Here is a 23,121-nt window from a genome sequence, read left to right on the forward strand (position 1 = left end):
AAAGGACTGTTCATTGATACTCGAGTGATGTGTTTTATCGATTCATAAGAAGGAAAACGGTGATCGAGTTTGTTTGCTTGTTCAAGTATTACCCTCACAGATGAGTTTCACTTGAAAAAAATTAAAGTTAATTTTTTTATTTGTTTTTTTAATGATTTTGAAATGTGAATGTTAAAAGTAAAAAACTTTTAAAAAATTATTTAATATATTTTTTTAAAAAATATTTTTAAAAATTATCATGTACCATAATATCATTTATAATTATAGGTTTCGAGTTTGGTGTGTTCACCTGTGTTTTCTTTGGCTTTTTTTTGTTCTTTTTGTAATTTATTTTTTTTTATTTTTATTTTTCTACAAAGGATTAGTTAGGATTTGAGTTTCGTAATTTTTTATTTGCCTTTTGTTGTGATATCTTGGCCTCACGACCCAGATTGCAGGTTTGACAGGCTAACCTTGGTTAACTCAGGTCATTGTTTTATTATTTTTTTTAATTTTTTTTTCTATTTCACCATTTACCATTGATTTTACTGAGAATTAAGCTTCATAATATTTTTTAAAGTTGTTTTCCATGGTGATATCTTGTTCCCAGGACTTGGGTCGCATGTTTGGTAGGTTAACTCGGGTTAACTATGATTATTTTGTTTTTCATTTTTATTTAATTTAATATTTTTTTCAATTTTGTCTAGTTGATTTGTATATTTTTCTATATTTTTAGATTAATGTAAAATTATTTTAATATATTTTTAAATAAAAAATATTTTTAAAAAATATCATGCACCGAAATATCAAATACATACGTAATCTTACGTCAATGAGGAACAAGGAACCCGTATTTTTTTATTTTATTTTTGTTGATTGCATTAAAAAATATGCAATTCTCACGACTAATGACTGCCTATGGTTCTTAAGGAAACAATCACAAGAAATGACATGATTGATACTTACATATATTTACGCTGCAATTGTAGATTTCGCTTGCTTTGCCTGGTTTTCAGGCAATAAAGATTCAAAATTGCCTGCGAAACCAAACTCTTGTGATGCTGACAGTTGCCTTAATTCATCACTCAAATAATATTGTTGCCTTTCTACATGGCTGAAGAATGTCTTGGTAATGAAACCTCGCCTCCCTTGGTTCTCCTTGAAGGAAGACCATGCATGACCCAAATTCTGTGGGGCAGTGGAACTTGACTTGAAAGCTTGAAAGATCATTTGAGTGGCTCAATCAATATCTGTATATTGACAAATATTGGGCAGCCCAGTTTTTTATTTATTTATTATTATTAAACCGTAATTCCAGGTCTTCCACTTCTGGGGCAATATCTTAATTATACCTACCTCAACTTACCTCCCTCAACTTGTTTTTCTTCTTTCGAAAAATCAAACACACGAGGTTCCATTCCACCAACCATGCCTTCATAAATTTAAACACCCCACGTGGCACAGCAAAAACTTTTTCGTTTCAACCGAAACAGCAAAATGTCAAGACAATTCTTTATGTTACTTGCTGTGCTTGATTTGATGATGTGGCCACTTATTAAAACTAAAAAAAAAAAAAGATATTTGATATTTTATTTCTAGAGAGAAAACATCTTGTTTAAGAAGTAATTATCTAATGTTATGATCGCTAAAAACTCTATCTGATCTTCAGAGACTTTATGGTAAGAGATTGACTAAACTAGATGAAAGATATTGTCATTCCTAAAACATCTTACTTTTAGCAAGTTGCATTACTAGTTTTGTTTTAAATTGTTATGGGTTGTTGTGTTATGTTATCAATGATATATCTATAATATTTCTGATTCTGGTATCAATAAATATTAGGGTTGGTATTTTTTACTCTAACGTCAATAAATATCAAAGTTGATATTTCTGACTCTTACGTTAGTAAATATTAGGATTGACACTTGTCATAAATCCATTTATGTCGAACACTTATGACAAAAATAGGCTTTTGACCCTTTCAAAGAGATGTGTTTTTGATATTTTGTATGTAGGTCCAATGGATCATTTTATTTGGGTCAAGTTCTAATGAGCTTTATAAACATGTTATAAAGTGTAAATGCAAACAAAATATTTTTTATTTATCAAAAAATGATAAAACAACAATTTTATAAAAATACTAAAACTCAAAAAAATATTTTTGAGCACTTTTTTATGCTAAGAACTTACAAGTTAATACAAATGCATTATTCATGTTTTTTAGGACTTGGCCATAATGAAAATTTTAGAAATTGTTAATAAAAATGCTTTATGATATTTTTTTTATTTTTTTTTATTCTAACACATGCTAAAAAAAATAAAATTGTGCACCACACACACCCATTTTTACTAATCTATTCACACAACCATTTTTACAATCCTTAAAAATACTCACAACAAATACACACAATTAATTTACAAAAACAAATCTCAAATTCTAAATTAATCAACCTTCAACAATGTTGCTAAATAGAATGAGACTGCCAAAATAAAACTAGATGTTGTAGTAACAGTGGGTTTCCCGCGGCGCGTGTTTGTCACACATCACCACAAACAATGACGCACATAATGATGCTCTGGAGTCCTAGATCGAGCGCGGAATAGCAGATTGGGTAGCTTTCCCTTTCCTTTTCGTGTTTGTGCTTGCGGCGAGAATTGATATTACCTACAAAAATCAGAAAAAAAAATCAATCAAAATCAATTAATCCCCTCCTATCTTCACATATCTATTGTCATTTGGGAGGAAAAGATGATGGCATGTGAGCTGGAGTAAGAAGAGCTGCTGGTCGTGTGACTCAAGGTGTTGGTTAAGAGCTAGTGTGACTTATGGTGCTGGTGTAGCCTGATTATTTTGAAGGTTGATTCGGCTGAAACAATTAAGTGATTAAACTTGATTAGAGTTTAAAGTCAAATTTGAAAATAAATAACTAAAATATTATGATGATTTTTTTTTCACACTGAAGATTAGGAGAGAAGGATAAAAACATGTTATAGTTTCTAATTTTTTAACAAGTTGACAAATCATTTTCTTAATCAAAATTAATTCTTGATCTTTTAATTCCAAATTTAACCCCTCTTTAAAATTAAAATAAAATCCAATGAGGTGAAAATTAAGTCATGTTATTACTTGTAAAAAACTATTAAAATTAAATTTAACCCCTCTTTATAAATGATAATAATATATGTTCTTCTACCAAAACAGATGCAACAATCACTTGGGATTCTGTGTGATGAATGTTAAAACATCGTCGTTTTGCTTGGGATTTCATTTCTTGTAAGCAATTTATTTGCTTCTTTCAATTCCTTATAATCATCATATAAATAATCCCTTCCTTTTCCACGTGGGCGGTCACCTTCCATTCTGACTAGAAAAAAAATGTCATCATTAATACAAAATCACTTTGAGATTCCAATCATTAAGAAAATATGGACAAAATTATTGAGAGAGGGTTTATTATGAAAAAATTACAATATGCTAAACTGATTGGTTTGATAATTAAAGAAATTTGTATTTTTTTTAATTTTTAAATTTGAATCTTGGGATCAAGATAATTTATTAAATCCTTTTAAATAATTAATATATTAGACTAATACGAAGAATATATTTGTAAAATTATTCCAAAATAAAAATTAATTTTCATTGGCATATAAACTAATTTAAAATAATCTATACCCTCAAAATTAAGGGGAAAAAAAATATTACGAAGACTTGGGCCATAGAATCGAAGGGGATGCCCTCTTTCAAAGTCCAAATAATTCCATTCCACAAAAGGTCCAAACAATCATAGTTTAGGCCTAACATTTGTTGGTAGCCATAGCAGACTGTAATTTTGTTTTTTTAATATACGCTTCCAAATTCAAATATGGAAGGCTCCTCGATATCCGCTGTCAAATTTGTCCGGACACGTAGCACTAACCCCACACGGCACTCACCCCTTTTTTTTTTTAAGGAAAAAAAAAACAATATAGATAAAATTAACTAACAAAACTCTTAAAAGATATGGGGAAATCACTATACCCATGCCGCTGTTCATACACACATAATTCATAGAAAATTTGTTTTTCATTTTAGTCATTTAAGTTTTTTCTACTCAATTAGGTCCTTTTATAGTTAAATTGAGAATCAATTTAGGTTAATTTGCAAAGAAAAGGAAGGATTTAAAGTTGGAGCATCAAAGTGAAAAACATGGAAAAAATAGGTGTTGGTTTAAAAATTAAGAAAAAAATTTACTTTGATCCTCCTACTTTTTAAATAATATTTTGTTTCCTTTACATTTTAAATAATCAATTTTGGTATTTTTTTTTTTTTAGTCTCTGATTAAAAAAAAACTTGTAAGATTTCAATTGCAAAGAAAAAAAATCAATAGATGAAACGTTTCAAGACTAGTTTAACTTGGATGTTATTTCACTTTAAAATTACTTTAGAAATTAGATTCAACCATGAGAACGTTTTGGGATTCAAGTTGCTTTTTTTATTTATAAATCAATTTTTAGGTTGTTTGAAGACATTAAAGGGGGGTTTAGGCTATTTTGTAGATATTTTAGGTTAAAAAAAATAGTCGAATAATAAATTTTTAAAGTTGAAAAGTCACAATCACAATTTTTTAACGACATGAAACTAAAGATGTAGATGATAGGTTATCTGTTGTTGCAGATTAAGAGTCGTCTGCAAGAAAAAAAACTGGTTAGGCAGATAATATGTCATCTGTCCAACCAATTAAAAAAAAAAAAAAATGAACAGGCTTCGACTCCTTTTTAAAGGGGCGTACCTTCAATTTTTTTTTTTTAACTTCATTTAAATAAAATCAAAGAATTGTTTTTTAAAAATCATACATCAATATTTTTTTAGATTATGGTGGAATAATTTTTCTCACTTATTTTTTTTTCAAAAAAACACTTCATTTAAAAAAAAACACTTCAATCCCATGATCCAACTAGGCTCTCTTTTGTTGTCTTTTTTTTTTTCCCTTTAATTTTATTATTTAATATTAGATTTTTTTTATTAAATTTAATCAATTGATTATAAATTAATTTTCATATTTTTTATCAAATAATATTAGGTTAAAATAATTAATTTAACGGAGTGAAACCATAACTAGAATCGCGAGTTTGATAAGATAACTAGATAAACATTCCAGGGTGTGTAACGCATAGCTATGAAGAGGCTTTCAAAGGAATCCAGACAAGGGCTGGATGAATTTATGAATGAAGCTACAACATCGAAACCTTGTAAAGCTTCTGGGATATTGCATCGAGCTAGAAGAGAAGATTTTGATCTACGAATACATGCCCAACAAAAGTCTAGGCTTCTACATATTTGGTTAGAATCTTAGAATCTTTAATATGTTCACCATATGTTTTTTCAAGATAATTTCATTTTAGTTGCTTCATACATATGATATGCTAGAAAGAATGCATTGGAACCTCTGTTTCATCTCAAACCCTACTAATCAAAGACTAACTGGCAAATATATCGGTTCATATAGGTTTCAGGGTTTACTACATCTATATAGTTGAGTACACCCACAAGAACCAGGTTAAACTGGACTTCTTTTTTCTTTCAAGTATCCTATTCCAAAATCATATTCACAGCAAGTTACAATCAGACACACTTGTATGTAAAATTAGCAGCCATATGAATTAATCTGCAGATTATGTATATAATGGGCAGACCAAGTGCAAGGCAAGTTGCTGGATTGGCCTAAGAGGTTCCACATCATCAATGGGGTTTCAAGGGGACTGCTTTATCTCCATCAAGACTCTAGACTACGAATTATTCATAGAGATCTTAAACTGAGCACCATTTTACGAGATAAGGAGATGAATAAAAAAATCTCAGACTTTGGCTTGGCTAAAAGTTTTGCAGAAAATGAAACAAAAGCAAATACCAGAAGAGTAGTAGGAACATAGTAAGAGTTCTTATTTTTTCCCCCTTCTCTTTGCATAGGAAAAGAAAAATGAAATAGAAGTAGCTCCATATCTTACTAGCAAAAGCTCATTAACTTGTTTGATGATACGTAGAGGTTATATGTCACCAAAGTATGCCATTGATGGTGTCTTCTCAATCAATAAAATCCGATGTATTTAGCTCTGGTGTTTTCGTATTAGATATTGTCCGGGGGGGGGGGGATTTACTCATCCAGATCATGAACTCAACCTTCTTGGGAATGTAAGGACTTTTCTTTTCCTTCTAGGTGTTTTCAAATTAGCATTAACACAAGGGTTCCAATTTTTAATAACTGTTTCAATAAAAAAAAAACAAATGATTTCAAATTTCAGATATGAAAGCTCAATAAGGAAGGCGGATCTTTAGAGTTGATTGATGAATTAATAGTAAAATCCTGCCATCTTTCTGAAGTTTTAATAGGCTGAGCATGTCAAGAGTGGTTCATATGTTGGAAGGAGATGGGGCACTGCCGCAGCCTCAAGAGCCAGGTTTCTTCACCGAAAGAAAATTGATCGAAGAAAACAAGAAAGACATATTTTCCACCAATGAAGTAACAATCACAAAGCTTATTTTTTTTTTTTTTTTTTCACAGACAGTTGATTAAAGCCTATAGTTTTATTTGCTAAAGGAAACCCAAAATGGGCGAAAAGATGTTGTTCGCTTTCTTTTATTGGTTTAAAAAAGTAAGCATTTTGCTAGCATTAGCAGATCGAATCCTACACCACCAGAGCTTAAATAAAGCTACTACTTAAACATCCACAATCTCAATCTCACTACTTATGGATTCAGAAGAGGATGACATATACAAAACCAACTCAACTACTAGCCATTTTAACATTTCTTAATACATTGGTTATCAAGTTTAAATTATTGATAGTAAATGATCAGCAAAAGCAAGCAGAACATAAACAATCCAAATACCTGAGATAGGGTCTCGGAACAGAAAAGATATAGATCCACTCCACAACTGTCCTTTGTCTCGGCAACCAAATGCATTTACTTCCCTTCTGTATTTGTCTCTTCTATCTCAAAGAGTAACCAAAGGGGCTTGAAAAAAAAGAAATCTTTAAAGAGTAGAGGTAGACGGCTGCACAACATAATCAAGAACAATAAAGCTCTGCAGATAATCTCTGAACTTGGCTTTCTCCAAATTCACAAGCTCTTCCTTGGAATCCAATTCACTCAATCCTGGAAAAACAGCTAGCGACGCAATCGAATAACCCTTGGCTCTAGCTGAGAAATTCTCACCGCAGCTAATTTGATGAATCCCACCATATTGCCCTTTAATCCCCTTAATTAACCCCAGTATCTCATCTTTCACTTCATCCCCCAAACCCTCTTTTAGTTTAAGGAATGACAACCTAATCGCTGACCCAGGAGGTGGGACCAATGAACCACCACCGTTGAGATCATCTGTTACCCAATCGACGGCCATGACGTCGTCACAGATTGGCTGAACCGATTCTTTAACCACGCTGACATGGCTAGGGTGAACAGCATAAGCGGAGAGGTTTTCTTTAGAGGAGTAACGGCTGTGGAGCATGTGAGTGAAGGGAATAGGTGAGGATTTGGTGCGGTAGAGGGCACCGGCGTTTAGGTGGAGTACGGAGTCCAGTGAGATCAGACGGTTGAGGGAATTAATCATGGTGTTGATTTTAGTGGGGTCAGTGTTTTCTTTGACTTTGAAGAGGACTATGTGTTCTACTGTCTGGGATGGAGTGGATGATGACATTTTGATCTGGGATTTGGATGATGCAGAGTAAGGCTCGAAGGAGAGGAAGAAGGGCTTGAGTTGGTGGTTCTGAGACGAGAAAGGGAAGGAAAATGGCTTGGCGGTGCGTGAACGTGCGGCTTTAAGACACAACATTGTCATCCAATGATTCGTGGGCTGTTTTGCTTTGTTGTTTGGTTTCACAACTTATATCCAAGGCAGTTAGGTTAATGTTTACTGCTTGCTAGCCAGGGTCAACCTTACTATTGAATAACTCGACGTATGAACGAAAAACTAAAAGGATATTTGAGGAGAATCAGATTCAAGCACGTGTAACGATAATTTTACTCTTTATTGCTTTTAATAATTGTCTTAACACCAAGGATAAAATTATATTTTTCATGGAATATAAAAGTTATATGAGAATTGATTGGCCAAAGTTGTTGTTTGTATATTTTATATATAGTAAAAATACTATATTGAGCTCAAAATATTGGCTTTTAGTCCAGGGATTCTTGTGTGTTTGTAGATTTATTTGTATAGTTAAATAACGTTTATGCTCTTAAAATCTAAAAATATTAGCCTTTTAAAATAAAAGAGGGATTGTTTTATCTTTACTCATTTCATGTATAATAAAATTTCATGTTTTCCCTTTGTCTTCGAAAAATTAAAGGCTGTCTAGGGAGAGTATTTTTGTATTTGGATCATTGTATTCTCATAATATTTGTGTGCTCTTAGAGTTTTTTTAGCAACTTGTATTATTATAATATTAATAAATTAATAAAATAGGTCTGCACGTGCCACACAAGCATAGGTGCTTCATTGCCCTCGCGCTATTCTGGTGATAAGTGGGGGGCATGTACGGTGGCAAAAAAGATCAATTTCCTACTCACCCGATGCGAAAAGGTAGCAATGCATCTTTTAAGGTGGCACGTTTTGTCATTTGAGCTGTGGTTTTGTGATGATTGATTTTTTTCCTCCTCCTTTTTTCTCTCTCCTAAGGCTTGGTATACGTGCAGAGCTTTGACAAATTCAATTGTATCCTTCGGTTTGTATTTATTTTGGATTTGGTCCTTATTTTTTTTTTATTTGATGCTTCTTTAAGTTTATCTTGTTTTTAATTTCGTTCCTCGTCATTTAATCTCATTAGATTTTTTTTATACAATCCGGTCCTTGTTTTCTTTATTACTATTTTTTTTATTCTTTCATTATTATTTTTTTATATTTTGTCCTTGGGAGTTTAATTTAATTTTATGTGGTTTCCAATATGTCCCCATTGTTTTATTGCTCCTTTTTTTTTTTTTATCATTTTCTTCATTTATTTTGTTTTTTAATTTAGTCCCTAATTAGTTTCTTTCAATTATTTTTGTGCATTGTTTAGTCCTTATTGTTTTAATATTAATTATTTTAAATTTTAATTGGTTTGAAATTTTTCTTAGTGGTTTTTTAATGTTTTCTTTTTATAGGATAATCTCAGTCTCATAACTCAGTCTACCGGTTTTGATGATAAACCTAGTTTAAGTTTGATCTTTTTTTAAGGTTTTTTTAATTGGTTTTTTTTCATCATTTGACATTGAATTATTGGCCTTGAACTTCTTAATTTGTTCTGCTTTTCTTTTTGTTGGGTTATCCCAGTCTCGTATCTCAGATTACAAGTTAGTTAAATTAACCTAAGTTGACTTGGTTTTTTTTTAATTATTTTTTTTATTTATCATTTGCTGTTTAATTATTGACCTTTGAGTGTGTTTTATTAAATATTATTTAAAAACAAATGTATGTGTCAACGCATGATGGGTTATCCCGAGTGCGAGATGGTAAAGTTATCCTGAGTTAGCTTGCATTTTCTTATTAAGTTTTTTTATTTAACTTTGATATTTTTTGCTAAGTGTTTTTTTTAGAAGTCTAATTTTTTTCCTTGATTTTTTATGAGTTTTTCCTTTTCAATCTCATCGTTTTGCATGCAATAATTTTTCCTTAAACTTTGTTATTTTTTCACTTTTTTTCTGTTTAGTTATTACGTTGACGGGTTGGTAAAGTTAACTCGGATTAGATAGGGTGTTTTTTTTGAAGTTTTTTTTGTTAAACTTTGTTGTTTTTGCTGGGTACTTCTTTTGAATTTCTTTTTATCCCGGTCTCAAATCGTGAGTTGTGAATTTATCAAGTTAAGCCGAGTTGACTTGAATTTGCTTATTCGGCATTATATTTTTTGAATTTTTTTTTTATCTTTGACATTAGGTTATTAAGTCTCGAATTTTACGATTTTTTTTTTGTTTTCCTTTTTATAGGTTGTTTCAGTCTTATATCATGAATCGTGCTTTAGTAAATTTAACCTGATTTGTCATGGATTAACATCGTTTGAATATTATTTTATAGCGTTGAGAAAATTTGCACTAGCCCGTTGCATATCGGTAGACACCTATCTAGTGCTAATTATTTTCAAACAGATTGTTTACCTTATATCAGCAAAACGTTCGACAGATATCCACAATGAGAACCTGCTCTGCAGTTTGCAAGATATTTTACAGTACAGGGCGTAATTTGAGATCTCTCAAAATGGTCATGGACAGTTCTTATCACGGAAGCAAAGAAAGTCATGGAAGCTAGTTCTATGAATGTGCCACCATGGATTTAAATAACTTGAAGATCCATTTCCTTACACTTCATGCGTACCTTTTATTACACCAGCCTTACATACCATACATATATTACCATAGTTGATCAAAATACATTATTTCTTTGTGGGATGGCTGAATTATATATGCCTAGAACATAACCACAAATTAATATTTCGAAAAGTAGAGAATAACCATCTAGAAACAATACAAAATATCAGCGCAAAATGCAATCTATCTTGGTCTTAACTCTGAAATCGAGCATTCATTAACTGAACATGGTTTGCTCAGGCTGGATGAATATCTTGCTTCAGTCAGATCCCTTTCAGTGAAGAAACCTGGTTGTTTAGGCTGAGGCAGAGTACCATCATCACGTAACATCAGAACAACATTTGACATGTTTGGCCTATCTTCTGGATTTTCTTGCACACACAATAAACCCACATGAATCGAACGTAGCACTTCAGATAAATTGCATGCTATTACTAGTGATTCTTCAACCAGTTCCAAAGGCCTGTTTTCTTCAAACAATCTCCAAGCCTGATAAGCAGAATCATGTAATTAGAATAGATTTGATATTTAGATATAATAGAATACATCCCTGGACTCAAGGATCCAGAATCCGTCATGCATTTCATTGTCAGATTCAAAATATCTACAGATATTTCAAGCATTTGAAGTGTCCAAAGACAGAGAACATGCCAAGCACTTGGAACCTAACATAGGTGTGGTATGGATGGCTTACATGTCCTAGAAGGTTGAGGCTGTGGTCTGGATGAATGAATCCTCTGTTCCTGTTCCCACTCACTATCTCCAGCACCAATACGCCGAAGCTGAAGACGTCCGATTTTAGTGAGTAGAGTCCATGATTTGCATACTCAGGGGATATGTAGCCACTGCAATTATTCAGGGAATGCTAAGTTTTATTAGTGAAAAAATAAAGATAAAAACACACACAGGAGGAGACACTTACTATGTACCAGCCACTGTATTAGTATTGGCTTCAGTTTCGTTTCCTCCAAAACTTCTAGCCAGGCCAAAATCTGAGATTTTTGGGTTGAGTTCATCATCCAATAAAATATTGCTGGCTTTCAGATCTCTATGAATTACTCTTAGTCTTGAATCTTGGTGAAGATAAAGTAGTCCACGAGCAATCCCAAAGATAATGTTGCAGCGCTTGGTCCAATCTAGTAGAAAGCTGTGTGTATTTTCTGTCAAATTGTTTTCCCAAGTCAAATCATTCTAGCTCTGATCAGCTTTTAAAATGCATATAAAAAACTAGGATTAAAGGTAATCCATACTTAAAAACATAATAAATGTTTAATTAAAATTACAATTTGGTACGGCAGCATGTGTGACCATGAAAGTGGAGAAAGCTTTAAGGTGCAGTAATTGGAAAGAATTTGTAGGGGTTTTGGGAGATTCATACCGAAAATAAAAATGTCCAAGCTTCTGTTAGGCAAAAACTCATAGATCAGTATCTTTTCATCTCCTTGAATGCAGCATCCTAGAAGCTTCACTAGATTCTGGTGCTGAAGTTTCACTATATAATTGGCCTCATTTTTGAACTCATCAAGTCCTTGTCTTGAGTTCTTAGAGAGCCTCTTCACAGCTATTTCTCGCCTGTCTTCTAATGTTCCCTGCAAATAATCACTCAGTATCATAAGCAATCATACTTAGTCTTGTGAAAGTCGGGAGTCATGGTATGATGTTGCACGCTGCTTGCATCTGTTGTAACTCTGAAGTTTGAACACTTTCTGAAGAGTCATTGTTTTATTCTTAGAAGGCTCAGTCCCATGGATGTTCCAAGGAAACTAATACCAAAAAAAATCAATGGTGCCATGAGTTTGTACCATGAAATTTTGAAGCCATCTAGATGCCTGATTCTTTATAGATTAGTACCTTATAAACAGATCCGAAACCCCCTTCTCCAAGTTTATTTTCAACAGAAAAATTATTTGTTGCACAAGCCAAAGTACCCAAATCAAACATTGGTAGCTCTAGATCTTCCTTGTGCATATGATCTGCACTTCTTTCCAGAGCATCTGCTATTTTTCCTGCAGGAGGAACTGGCATGAATAAGAACGAAGCATGGGAACGATATTTTTGGCCCCAGCATGATTTCTTTACGTCACCAAATACACTCTTACATTTTAACGTTGCCTTGTATTTTTTAAAATCAAAATTTAAAAGAATCAAAACTTATCTGGAAAAGGAGAGATGGAGTATTTGTTAAATGTTCATGGTGTGAATTACGTACTGTTTTTCTGCTGCTTCTTCATCCAAACACTCAAGACCAAGGCTAGGCCAAGGAACAGAATCCCAGTAGACAACACAGTGCTTATTATGATCCTTTTCTTCGCTTTGGATTTTTTATTTATCTTGGCACCATCTCCATTATCTACAACTTGGCAGAGAAAAACTGGAGTGAAAATACAACAATAGGAAACTAAATCGAATTGAATTTAGTATGGCTAGAAATTTTTTATTAGCTACAAGCACCCTTCCTCTTGGTTATCTATCAGCAAGGATTTGTACATGATGGCAAAGGTGTGGATTGGGCAAATCTCGACTCTATATATATATAACACAGGATCCACACAATTTACTAAGAGTGAATCACTCATTTTTAGTGGAGTGTCTGGATCCTGTGTTATATATTTACAAGGAAACACAGTTTGCAAGGTGATTAAAACTAATACTGACTTTTCCTGTCTTAAGATAAATTCATACCTAGTTCTGATTCGGCCATTCGTATGTAAATCTCTTGCTCATTATCATCTAAAACTCTAATGTCAACCAGGTCGCCGAACCAGAGCAAGCACCCACTTCCTCCATTCCTGATGTCCAGATTTGAATATGCTGTACAGTTGCATTTCTCCAAGCACGTGTTCCTGCACTCCTCAAGATTCATCGTCTTGCTAAACCACGATGATTTTGTCTCAGGCATCTTCACTCCAGCGAGCTTTCGGAACCCATCTCCAGAACAATTTAGTGGAGTCCTTCTAACACAACCATTTGCCCAATCAGTCACGTTCCAATCTCTTGGGGATTTTGGTACAAATCCATTCAAGCAATCACACACTGGAGAGCTTTGAATATCACAGAAACCATTTGCACCACATATTGCATATCGATCACAATTATCTGTATTTGCTGTTTCATAAAGCAACCAACTTTGTTTTTTCTCAATCCAAGTAAAGCTCGCGACATCACCATTCTGTCTTGTCACGAGCCTCCAATGCATCGACTTATCAACAAGACTTTCTCTGTAAAATATCTCCTTCTCATTGAAAACAAATTCATATTTGTATATGGGATTTGGTTTTGTGCTAGGTACGCCACTGAACCGCAGACCATCCCAGAGTCCAGATCGGTACTTCACTTGCGAACCTTCCATCACAACCATGTCAGGATATCCATAAGGAGCAAGTTTACATGTAATGTTACCTCTGGAAGGATCATCTTCTGATTTCCATGATGTCATGGACCAATCCATTCCTGTTATTCTACTCCTTCCTAGCTTCATGCCTGGCAATATCGTATCAGTCGGATGTTCAAAACTCTGCCACAAGGAATTTTCCAGGTTGTTATCGCCCTCCTCTTTCACAACAAGGTTTCCTGACTCCAAAAGTTGAGCGGTTGGATTCCTCGCAGGTCTTGCTGTGTTGGAAGACCAAATCACGCTCCCACTGCGATCGAGAAGGATAAGAATTCCTTTGTCTGTTATCTTTAAGACCCCCAACGAATCATTAAGGGGAGTTTCTCTATTGGCAACCCAAACTACAGTTTGAACTGGTATTTTCCCATACCATATGCCCAAGTATCTGTTTTTTGACTTTCCAGGGCTGAAAAATCCTAATTCATAGGTTCCATCTGCTGAAACTATGGTATCGCCATCCCTGATGAACTGAGTTATGTTTATGATGCCAATGGCTGTGGCCGTTACTCTATTCAGCAATGAAAAGAAGCAAAAAAGAAGTATGGGAATGTAACCCATCGTTACTTCTATGGTTTTTTTCTGTAGCTCAGTTAATGAATGGCTTAGATGTGAAAATATTCATATTTATAGCCACAACTTCTTTACCACGAAAGCGATGTTCCATTTTTCATGTATGAGTGAACAATCATCTTCAAGGACTCCATTTTTCTCATTCTTAACGAATAGAGGGTTGCATTCACATGTTTATTCAGACAACTTCTCTCTCCTCACATTCTTAAGGGGGAGATTAAGACAAATTTTTTTCATTTTCATACTTATAAGAGGATTGATTGGAATTTAAGTTTTGTAATTTATTTTTTATTTATTGATATTCAGTTTCATAACCTGAATGATAAGTTTGACATGCTAATCTAATTAACTTAAATTATATTTTTTTTTCTAATTAAATGAATTATATTTTTTTTCCTAATTAAATGATTTGTTGTTGATTGCATTATAAAATATGCAATTCTCACGACTAATGACTGCCGGTTCTTAAGGCAATCAATGACAAAAAAATGCGTGAAATATTTTAGGAAGACTTGGACTCGTAGAATTGAAGGGGATGTCCTCCTTCAAAGTCCAAATAATTCCATTCCACAAAAGGTCCAAACAAGCATAATTTAGCCGTAGGAGACTGGATTTTTTCTTCCATTGACTTCCAAATTCAAAGATAGAAGGCTCCTCGCTAGCCATGTCAAATTTGTCTTGGACAAATACCACTAACCCCACACGGCACTCACTCATTTCATTAAAAGACAAAATTATCAAAACTCTAAATGTTATGGGTAAGTTACTGTAGCCCACATCACTATTCACACATATATAACTCCACGATTTATTTTAGTCATTTAATCTTTTTTTCTACACCATTGGGTCCTTTTAAAACCAAATTGATAATCAATCTAGGTTAATTTATTAAGAAATAAAAGGATTTAAAGTTAGAGCATCAAAGTGAATAAGATGAAGAAAAAAATGGATGGCGGTTCAAAACTTTAGAAAAAAGTTCATTTTGGTCCTACTTTTAAATAATGAAATAATGTTTCGGTCTCTCTAATTTTTTTTAAAAATAATTTTAGAATAAATCTTTATTTTTTTTTATTTTTTTAATTCTTGATTAAAAAGATAAAGAGAGACTAGTTGAATTTTGATTGTAAAGAAAAAAAATTGATGGTTGATTTGATTTTGTTCACTAAAAAAATCAATTTTTATATTCTATGGATTTCATTCAAAAAAATAAAATCTAACTCTGATGTTATTTCACATTAACATTACTTTAGAAATTAGATCTAATTTTGAAAATGTTTTGGGTTTTAAGTTAATTTTTTATTTACATATCAATTTTTAAGTTGTTTGAAGACATTAAATAATTTATACAGGTATCTAGGTTAATTTATAAGTATTTTAAAGTAAAACAAATACTGAAAATAAATTTTTAAAGTTGAAAAATCCCAACCCCAATTTTTTAATAACCCAAAACTGGAGATACTGACAACAGGTCGTATGTTGTCCCAGATGAAGGGTCGTATGCCGTCGTTTGCAAGAAAAAATATTGGTTGGAAAGATGACGCACCGTCCATGCATCCAAGCCAAAAAAAAAAAAAAAACATTAAAATGGGCCTAGGAATTGGTTCGTGAGACCTTTTGGATTTCTTTTTAAAAGGGCCAACCTTTATTTTTTTAACTTTATTTAGAAAAATCAAATAATTTATTTATTTTTTTTTAAATAATCATACATCAATAATTTTTTTTTTAACATATAAACTACAGGGAAAAAAAAATATTACGAAGACTTAGACCCATAGAATTGAAGGGGACGCCCTCTTTCAAATTCCAAATAATTCCATTCCACAAAAGGTCCAAAGAATCATACTTTAGGCAAAACATTAGTTGGTAGCCATAGGAGACTTTTTTTTTTTTTTTTTTCTATACGCTTCCAAATTCAAACATGGAAGGCTCCTATTCGCTGACAAATTTGTCCTCGACACATAGCAGTAACCCACAATGCACTCACCCTCTTTTTTTTTTTAAAAAAAAAACCCAACTATTTAGATGATGGTCTAATGATAAGAGTTTGAGACCAAAAGATTTGCTTATTCAGTGGTCTCAGGTTCGAGCCTTGTGGTTGCTCATATGATGGCCACTGGAGGCTTACATGGTCGTTAATTTCAGGGCCTGTGAAATTAATCGAGATACGCGCAAGCTGGTCCGGATATCCACGTTAAATTAAAAAAAATATATAGATAAAATTAACTAACAAAACTCTTAAAAAATGTGGGAAATCACTATACCTATGTCGTGCTTCACACACACATAATTCATAGAAAATTTGTTTATCATTTTAGTCGTACACTAACCCCACACGACACTCACCCCTATTTTTTTTTTATTTTTTATTTCTAGAGACATGTTGCTGAACTAAAATCTGTTCTGAATTTTAGAATGTGAAAACCTGATATTTGATTTGCAATAAAAAATTATATCATAATTCTCTTATTTTTCTATCAGTGGCATTCATTAACCTAAGAAAAAGAAATGTGAAGGAAAATAAAAAAAGACAGAGATGGTTATAATAAATGGAAGTGTATTGGAAGGAACGCCATTTGAATTCTAATTGGTTAATGAATTCTATTGGATATAACAGATCAACGGTGTTGGTATTGCTAGAAATATTTGAAGGAGAAAAGTAAAAATAGAAATATAGAAAACATGGTAAAAAATAAATCTCATTTATATAAATATTACTCTCTTAAGAAAGGAAGTTTCAATGGATTTGAACTTAGATTTATAATACTCTAAATATATATTTATGCTAGTCTAAGATAATTCAAGAAATTTAAAAAATAAATATTTATTTAATAGTTACATGTATAAATCTAGAAAATACCTTAAAAAAAAATAGAAAACAAAGACTTCAAAATTAATTCCAACGTTAATGACCTTACACAGTGCAGTTCTGAGGTAGATACGTTTGACACCGGGGACAATATCAAGAATATAAGAGTACACGGCATAACAATAGAGAAACAAAATATCAACACCGACAACATTGAAAGCAATCTATCTTGGTTCTAACTCTGAAACCGAGCATTCGTTAACTGAACACGGTTTGCTGAGGCTGGATGAATAGCTTGCTCCAATCACATCCCTTTCAGTGAAGAAACCTGGTTGCTTAGGCTGAGGCAGTACATCATCATTACCTAGCATCAAAACTACATTTGACATGGTTGGCCTCATTTCTGGATTTTCTTGCACGCACAATAAACCCACGTGAATTGATCGTAGCACTTCTGATAAATTGCATGTTATAGCTATTGAATCTGCAGCCAGTTCCAAAGACCTGTTTTCTTTGAACAGTAACCAAGCCTAATAAACAAGACCATGTTATTATAACAGATTTGATATCTAGAAATAAGAAAATAATTGCAGTGACTCCATCTCCCCATGACTCTTTGATCCAAAACCATCATGCATATCATTTTCAGACTGGATTAGTTTACAGACTTTTACAAATATTTAAAGCATTTGAAGTGTCCCAGTGTCCAAAACATGCCAAGCACCTGCAACCTAACATAGGTGCTCAAGAGTAAAATGAAAAGAAGAGTAAATAAAATAGTTTTGAAACTTACATGCCCAAGAAGGTTGAGATGGTGGTCTGGATGACTGAATCCTCTGTTCTTGTTCCCACTCACTATCTCTAGCACCAATACACCGAAGCTGAAGATGTCTGATTTTACCGAGTAGAGTCCATAATTTGCGTACTCAGGGGATATGTAGCCGCTGCACTCATTCATGGAATGTTAAGAGGTAAATGTGAAAAAACGAAGATAAAAATCATACGTCGGAGGAGGCACTTACTATGTACCAGCCACTTTATTAGTATTGGCTTCAATTTTATTTCCTCCAAAACTTCTAGCCAGGCCAAAGTCTGAAATTTTCGGGTTCAGCTCATTATCCAATAAAATATTGCCGGCTTTCAGGTCTCTATGAATTACTCTTAATCTTGAATCCTGGTGAAGATAAAGGAGTCCACGAGCAATACCATTGATAATGTTGTAGCGCTTAGGCCAATCAAGTAGAAAGCTTCGTGTTTTTTCTGTCAATTATTTGCCCAAGTCAAATCATTATAGCAGCAGATTCCTAAATGGATATGAGAAGGTACGAAAGAAAGGTAATGCGTACTTAAAAATCAAAGAATGTTCAAATAAAATCACAAATTGGTTTGCCATTTTCCCAAGAGTTTTGAAGGAAACACAACAGATGATTGTTTTGGTGCTTATGGCTCCCCATTTGTCCCAGTAACTTGTATCCCCGACTCATCTAGTGTGCTTTTTTTTTTCTTAAGCCACAGCTCATGGCCTTGTTCACTGAGATTTGGTTACGGTGCGATGACTGCCCTATATTGCCAATATAATTGGAAAGAATTTGTAGCGGTTTTGAGAGATTCATACCGAAAATAAAAAAGTCCAAGCTTTTGTTAGGCAAGAATTCATAGATCAACATCTTTTCATCTCTTTCGATGCAGCATCCTAGAAGCTTCACTAGATTCCGGTGCTGAAGTTTCATAATATAATTGGCTTCATTTTCTAACTCATCAAGACCTTGTCTTGAAATCTTAGAGAGCCTCTTCACTGCAATTTCTCGTCCATCTGCTAATGTTCCCTGCAAACAATCACTCAGTATCATAAGCAATCATTTGTCTTGTGAAAGTCGGGAATCACAGTGTGATGTTCCCCACTACTTGCATCTGTTGTGACTATAAAGTTTGAACACTTTCCGAGCAGTCATTGTTTTATGTTTAAAGGCTTTCCGTGGAAGAAGTTCCAAGCAAAATAATACCAACAAATTATAAAAATCAGTGCTGCCATCAGTTTGTGCCATGAAAAATTGAAGCAATCTAGTTGCCTGATTGTTTTTAGATTAGTACCTTATAAACTGTTCCGAAACCCCCTTCTCCAAGTTTATTGTCGGTAGAGAAATTGTTTGTTGCACAAGCCAAGGTACTGAAATCAAACAATGGAAGTTCCAGATCTTCCTTCCTCTGCATGTTATTTGAACTTCTTTCCAGAGCTTCTGTCATTTGTCCCGCAGGCAGAATAACTGGCATGAATAAGAAAGAAGAATGGGAACAATATTTTTGGTTACAGTAAGCTACCAAATACTCTTTTAACATTTTGACGATGCCTTCCATTTTTAAAAATCAAAATTCAAAAGAAACAAAACATCTTATCTGAAATGGAGAGATGGAGTACTTGTTAAATGTTCATGGTGTGAATTACGTACTGTTTTTCTGATGCTTCTTCATCCAAGCATACAAGACCAAGGCTAGGCCAAGGAACAGAATCCCAGTAGATAACACAGTGCTTATTATGATCCTTTTCTTGGCTTCGGATTTTTTTTTTATCCTTGCACCATCTCCAATATCTACAACATGGAAGAGAAAAACTGGAGTTAAAGGACAACAATAGGAAAGTCGAGAGGTATAGAATTTAGTACGGCTATAAATTTTTATTAGCTATAGCACCCTTTCTCATGGTTATCTATTAGCTACGATATGTCCATGTTGGCAATGACTTCTATTTAGTCTGCCCTGTGGATAGTGCATATTTTGATTCATTTCCAAATTCGTTCTTAGTAAAGTCTCTGTATCCTGTGTAATATAGTTACAAGGAAACACGGTTTGCAACGAGATTGAAAATGAAGATTTTTGAGAAATATACTATAATGGAAAAGATCGCTGCAGAAGCGCAGGAAAAATAAAGTGAAGGAAAATCTTCTTCTATATCTAGTATGTTTGATTTCCTATTTTAGCTTTAAATTGGCAGTTACTATTTAAAGAATGACTCAGCCACAAGTTGCTAGAAAGTGATTTGTAGATAGTGAGTCTTCTTGTCTGAAGATAAATTCATACCTGGTTCTGATTCGGCCATTCGTATATAAATCTCTTGCTCGTTTTCAGCAAAAACTCTAATGTCAACCAGGTCGCCGAACCAGAGCAAGCACCCACTTCCTCCATTCCTGATGTCCAGATTTGAATATGCTGTACAGTTGCATTTCTCCAAGCACGTGTTCCTGCACTCCTCAAGATTCATCGTCTTGCTAAACCACGATGATTTTGTCTCAGGCATCTTCACTCCAGCGAGCTTTCGGAACCCATCTCCAGAACAATTTAGTGGAGTCCTTCTAACACAACCATTTGCCCAATCAGTCACGTTCCAATCTCTTGGGGATTTTGGTACAAATCCATTCAAGCAATCACACATTGGAGAGCTTTGAATATCACAGAAACCATTTGCACCACATAGTGCATATCGATCACAATTATCTGTATTTGCTGTTTCATAAAGCAACCAACTTTGTGTTTTCTCAATCCAAGTAAAGCTCGCGATATCACCATTCTGTCTTGTCACGAGCCTCCAAAGCATCGACTTATCAACAAGACTTTCTCTGTAAAATATCTCCTTCTCATTGAAAACAAATTCATATTTGTATATAGGATTTGGTTTTGTGCTAGGCACGCCACTGAACCGCAGACCATCCCAGAGTCCAGATCGGTACTTCACTTGCGAACCTTCCATCACAACAATGTCAGGATATCCATAAGGAGCAAGTTTACATGTAATGTTACCTCTGGAAGGATCATCTTCTGATTTCCATGATGTCATGGACCATTCCATTCCTGTTATTCTACTCCTTCCTAGCTTCATGCCTGGCAATATCGTATCAGTCGGATGTTCAAAACTCTGCCACAAGGAATTTTCCAGGTTGTTATCGCCCTCCTCTTTCACAACAAGGTTTCCTGACTCCAAAAGTTGAGCGGTTGGATTCCTCGCAGGTCTTGCTGTGTTGGAAGACCAAATCACGCTCCCACTGCGATCGAGAAGGATAAGAATTCCTTTGTCTGTTATCTTTAAGACCCCCAACGAATCATTAAGAGGAGTTTCTCTATTGGCAACCCAAACTACAGTTTGAACTGGTAATTTCCCATACCATATGCCCAGGTATCTGTTTTTTGACTTTCCAGGGCTGAAAAATCCTAATTCATAGGTTCCATCTGCTGAAACTATGGTATCGCCATCCCTGATGAACTGAGTTGTGTTTATGATGTCAATGGCTGTGGCCGTCACTCTATTCAGCAATGAAAAGAAGCAAAAAAGAAGTATGGGAATGTAACCCATCGTTACTTCTATGGTTTTTTTCTGTAGCTCAGTTAATGAATGGCTTAGATGTGAAAATATTCATATTTATAGCCACAACTTCTTTACCACGAAAGCGATGTTCCATTTTTCATGTATGAGTGAACAATCATCTTCAAGGACTCCATTTTTCTCATTCTTAACGAATAGAGGATTGCATTCACATGTTTATTCAGACAACTTCTCTCTCCTCACATTCTTAAGGGGGAGATTAAGACATTTTTAGATTATTATTATTTTATTATACTAAAACAAAAACATGATGAATCTCACTGTTCATTGAACAAATGACAATTTTTTATATGAAAAATACCTTTTTGATCCCTTAATTTTTTGAATTTTTCATATTTGATCCTTGTAGTTTTTAATATTTACATTCCAATCCAAACTTTATTTTCCTTATATTTTAGTTCTTGTGAGTTGGAAAAAAAGTAGAAAAGTTCAAAAAAAATAAAAAAGAAGAGAGAAAATTTTGAGCATTCATATTCTGACCATGAAAAAAATTGATCTTAGCAATAATAAATTTATCTTGGAGAAGAGAGTTTTATAAAAATGGTTTTACTCTTTAATCATGTCAAAAAAATTAGATCGGGATTCAAAAATATTTTTCATTTGATTTGATTTTAAGTTTTTAAGCTAATTAGAGGGTGTTTTAAGATTAAAAATAGAGTTATTGAAGTTTTTATGATGTTTGTATATAAAAACTTGTTGAAAATTAGGTTTATACTTTATAGGACCTAAAAACTCATAGCCTCATTTTCTAGACATAGGATTGTTGCTATACTTCACCTGTAAAATTATTTTAAAAAATATTTTTATGAATAATTATATAATATATGAACCTAATATGTGGATTTTTTTAAAAAAATGTTCATGAATATTCAACAAGAATAAAAAAAATCTATTTTAAAAAAACTTTATTGTTAATTATTTTATATGATTTTATCAAATTAATTACTTTTATTTTCCATACAGTTGTTTAAAAATTATTATTTAATAATTTTTTTTGTTGAAACTTACTTTTCAAATCATTATATATTTTCATTTTTTAAAAATAGTGCTTATGTATAAAAAACATTGTTAAAGAAAAAAGAAATACATGAATAAGAAAAATCAATTTTGATTAAAAAATACATTTTTTTCCCTTAGTTTAAATTATTTTAAGTTTTTATGAATATTTATTTTAATTGTTTTTAGTTTTCATTAAAAAAAAATTAAGCTGGTAACAAGGCAAACAAATTAAGTGTTGATGATTCTGGGCATGCCTGCTAGTTTTCTTTTATTATGGGAGGTATTTTCGCCAATCTAAAAGATTTGTGTTTGACAATAAGAATTTCATTTGTCCAAGTTTTGGATTTGATGGATAGGATTATGAACTTTAGAACTATGCAAAAGTAAAATTTATTAATTTAATATGTGATATAATCAATCAGTTGGTTATACGTGATATTATTATATTCATATTAATATATATCTATAATTAATAAAAACTTAATTTATCTTTAATATTTATATAATATTAGATTAATGAATTTAAAGTAAAAATAAAGTTCATGAGACAAAAATACATTTCAAAGAAAATTATAAAATTGTTATAATTATGAAATTCATATTACATCAAAGTATTGTTTCTAAAATGTTCCTAGTCGATGTTCTTTTAAATACTGAATATTCATTGGAGTTGTAAAAACTGA

The 23,121-nt window shown here is 32.9% G+C and overlaps 2 protein-coding genes across 2 annotated transcripts; both read right to left on the reverse strand.

Annotated features, from left to right (window-relative positions):
* Positions 1-6,727: 6,727 nt before the first annotated feature.
* Positions 6,728-7,841, reverse strand: LOC18095684 (stress-response A/B barrel domain-containing protein UP3). The gene has a single exon (XM_024606178.2). It carries the CDS (start codon positions 7,797-7,799, stop codon positions 6,993-6,995), a length of 807 nt encoding a protein of 268 aa, XP_024461946.1. The 5' UTR covers positions 7,800-7,841; the 3' UTR covers positions 6,728-6,992.
* Positions 7,842-10,264: 2,423 nt separating this feature from the next.
* Positions 10,265-21,225, reverse strand: LOC18095686 (G-type lectin S-receptor-like serine/threonine-protein kinase At4g27290). Its single transcript, XM_052448082.1, has 14 exons — positions 20,143-21,225; positions 19,515-19,655; positions 19,159-19,331; positions 18,683-18,893; positions 18,090-18,327; positions 17,861-18,011; positions 17,299-17,597; positions 12,983-14,292; positions 12,510-12,656; positions 12,152-12,306; positions 11,679-11,889; positions 11,223-11,460; positions 10,995-11,145; positions 10,265-10,789 (listed from the first exon to the last, which is right to left on the reverse strand). Exons 1-14 carry the CDS (start codon positions 20,936-20,938, stop codon positions 10,484-10,486), a joined length of 4,527 nt encoding a protein of 1,508 aa, XP_052304042.1. The 5' UTR covers positions 20,939-21,225; the 3' UTR covers positions 10,265-10,483.
* Between the last annotated feature and the right edge of the window lie 1,896 nt (positions 21,226-23,121).

Source organism: Populus trichocarpa, chromosome 1 (genome assembly GCF_000002775.5).
Source record: "Populus trichocarpa isolate Nisqually-1 chromosome 1, P.trichocarpa_v4.1, whole genome shotgun sequence".
Lineage (NCBI taxonomy): Eukaryota > Viridiplantae > Streptophyta > Magnoliopsida > Malpighiales > Salicaceae > Populus > Populus trichocarpa.

Bases quoted from the DNA above. Each gene is read 5' to 3' on its own strand.
- LOC18095684 (XM_024606178.2), bottom strand. From the start codon at position 7,799: ATGACAATGTTGTGTCTTAAAGCCGCACGTTCACGCACCGCCAAGCCA.
- LOC18095686 (XM_052448082.1), bottom strand. From the start codon at position 20,938: ATGAAGCTAGGAAGGAGTAGAATAACAGGAATGGAATGGTCCATGACA. The intron at 18,012-18,089 runs GTAAGTGCCTCC...GAATGAGTGCAG, and splicing joins AATAAAGTGGCTGGTACATA to CGGCTACATATCCCCTGAGT. The intron at 11,461-11,678 runs GTATGAATCTCC...ACAATTTGACAG, and splicing joins CTTGGACATTTTTATTTTCG to AAAATACACACAGCTTTCTA.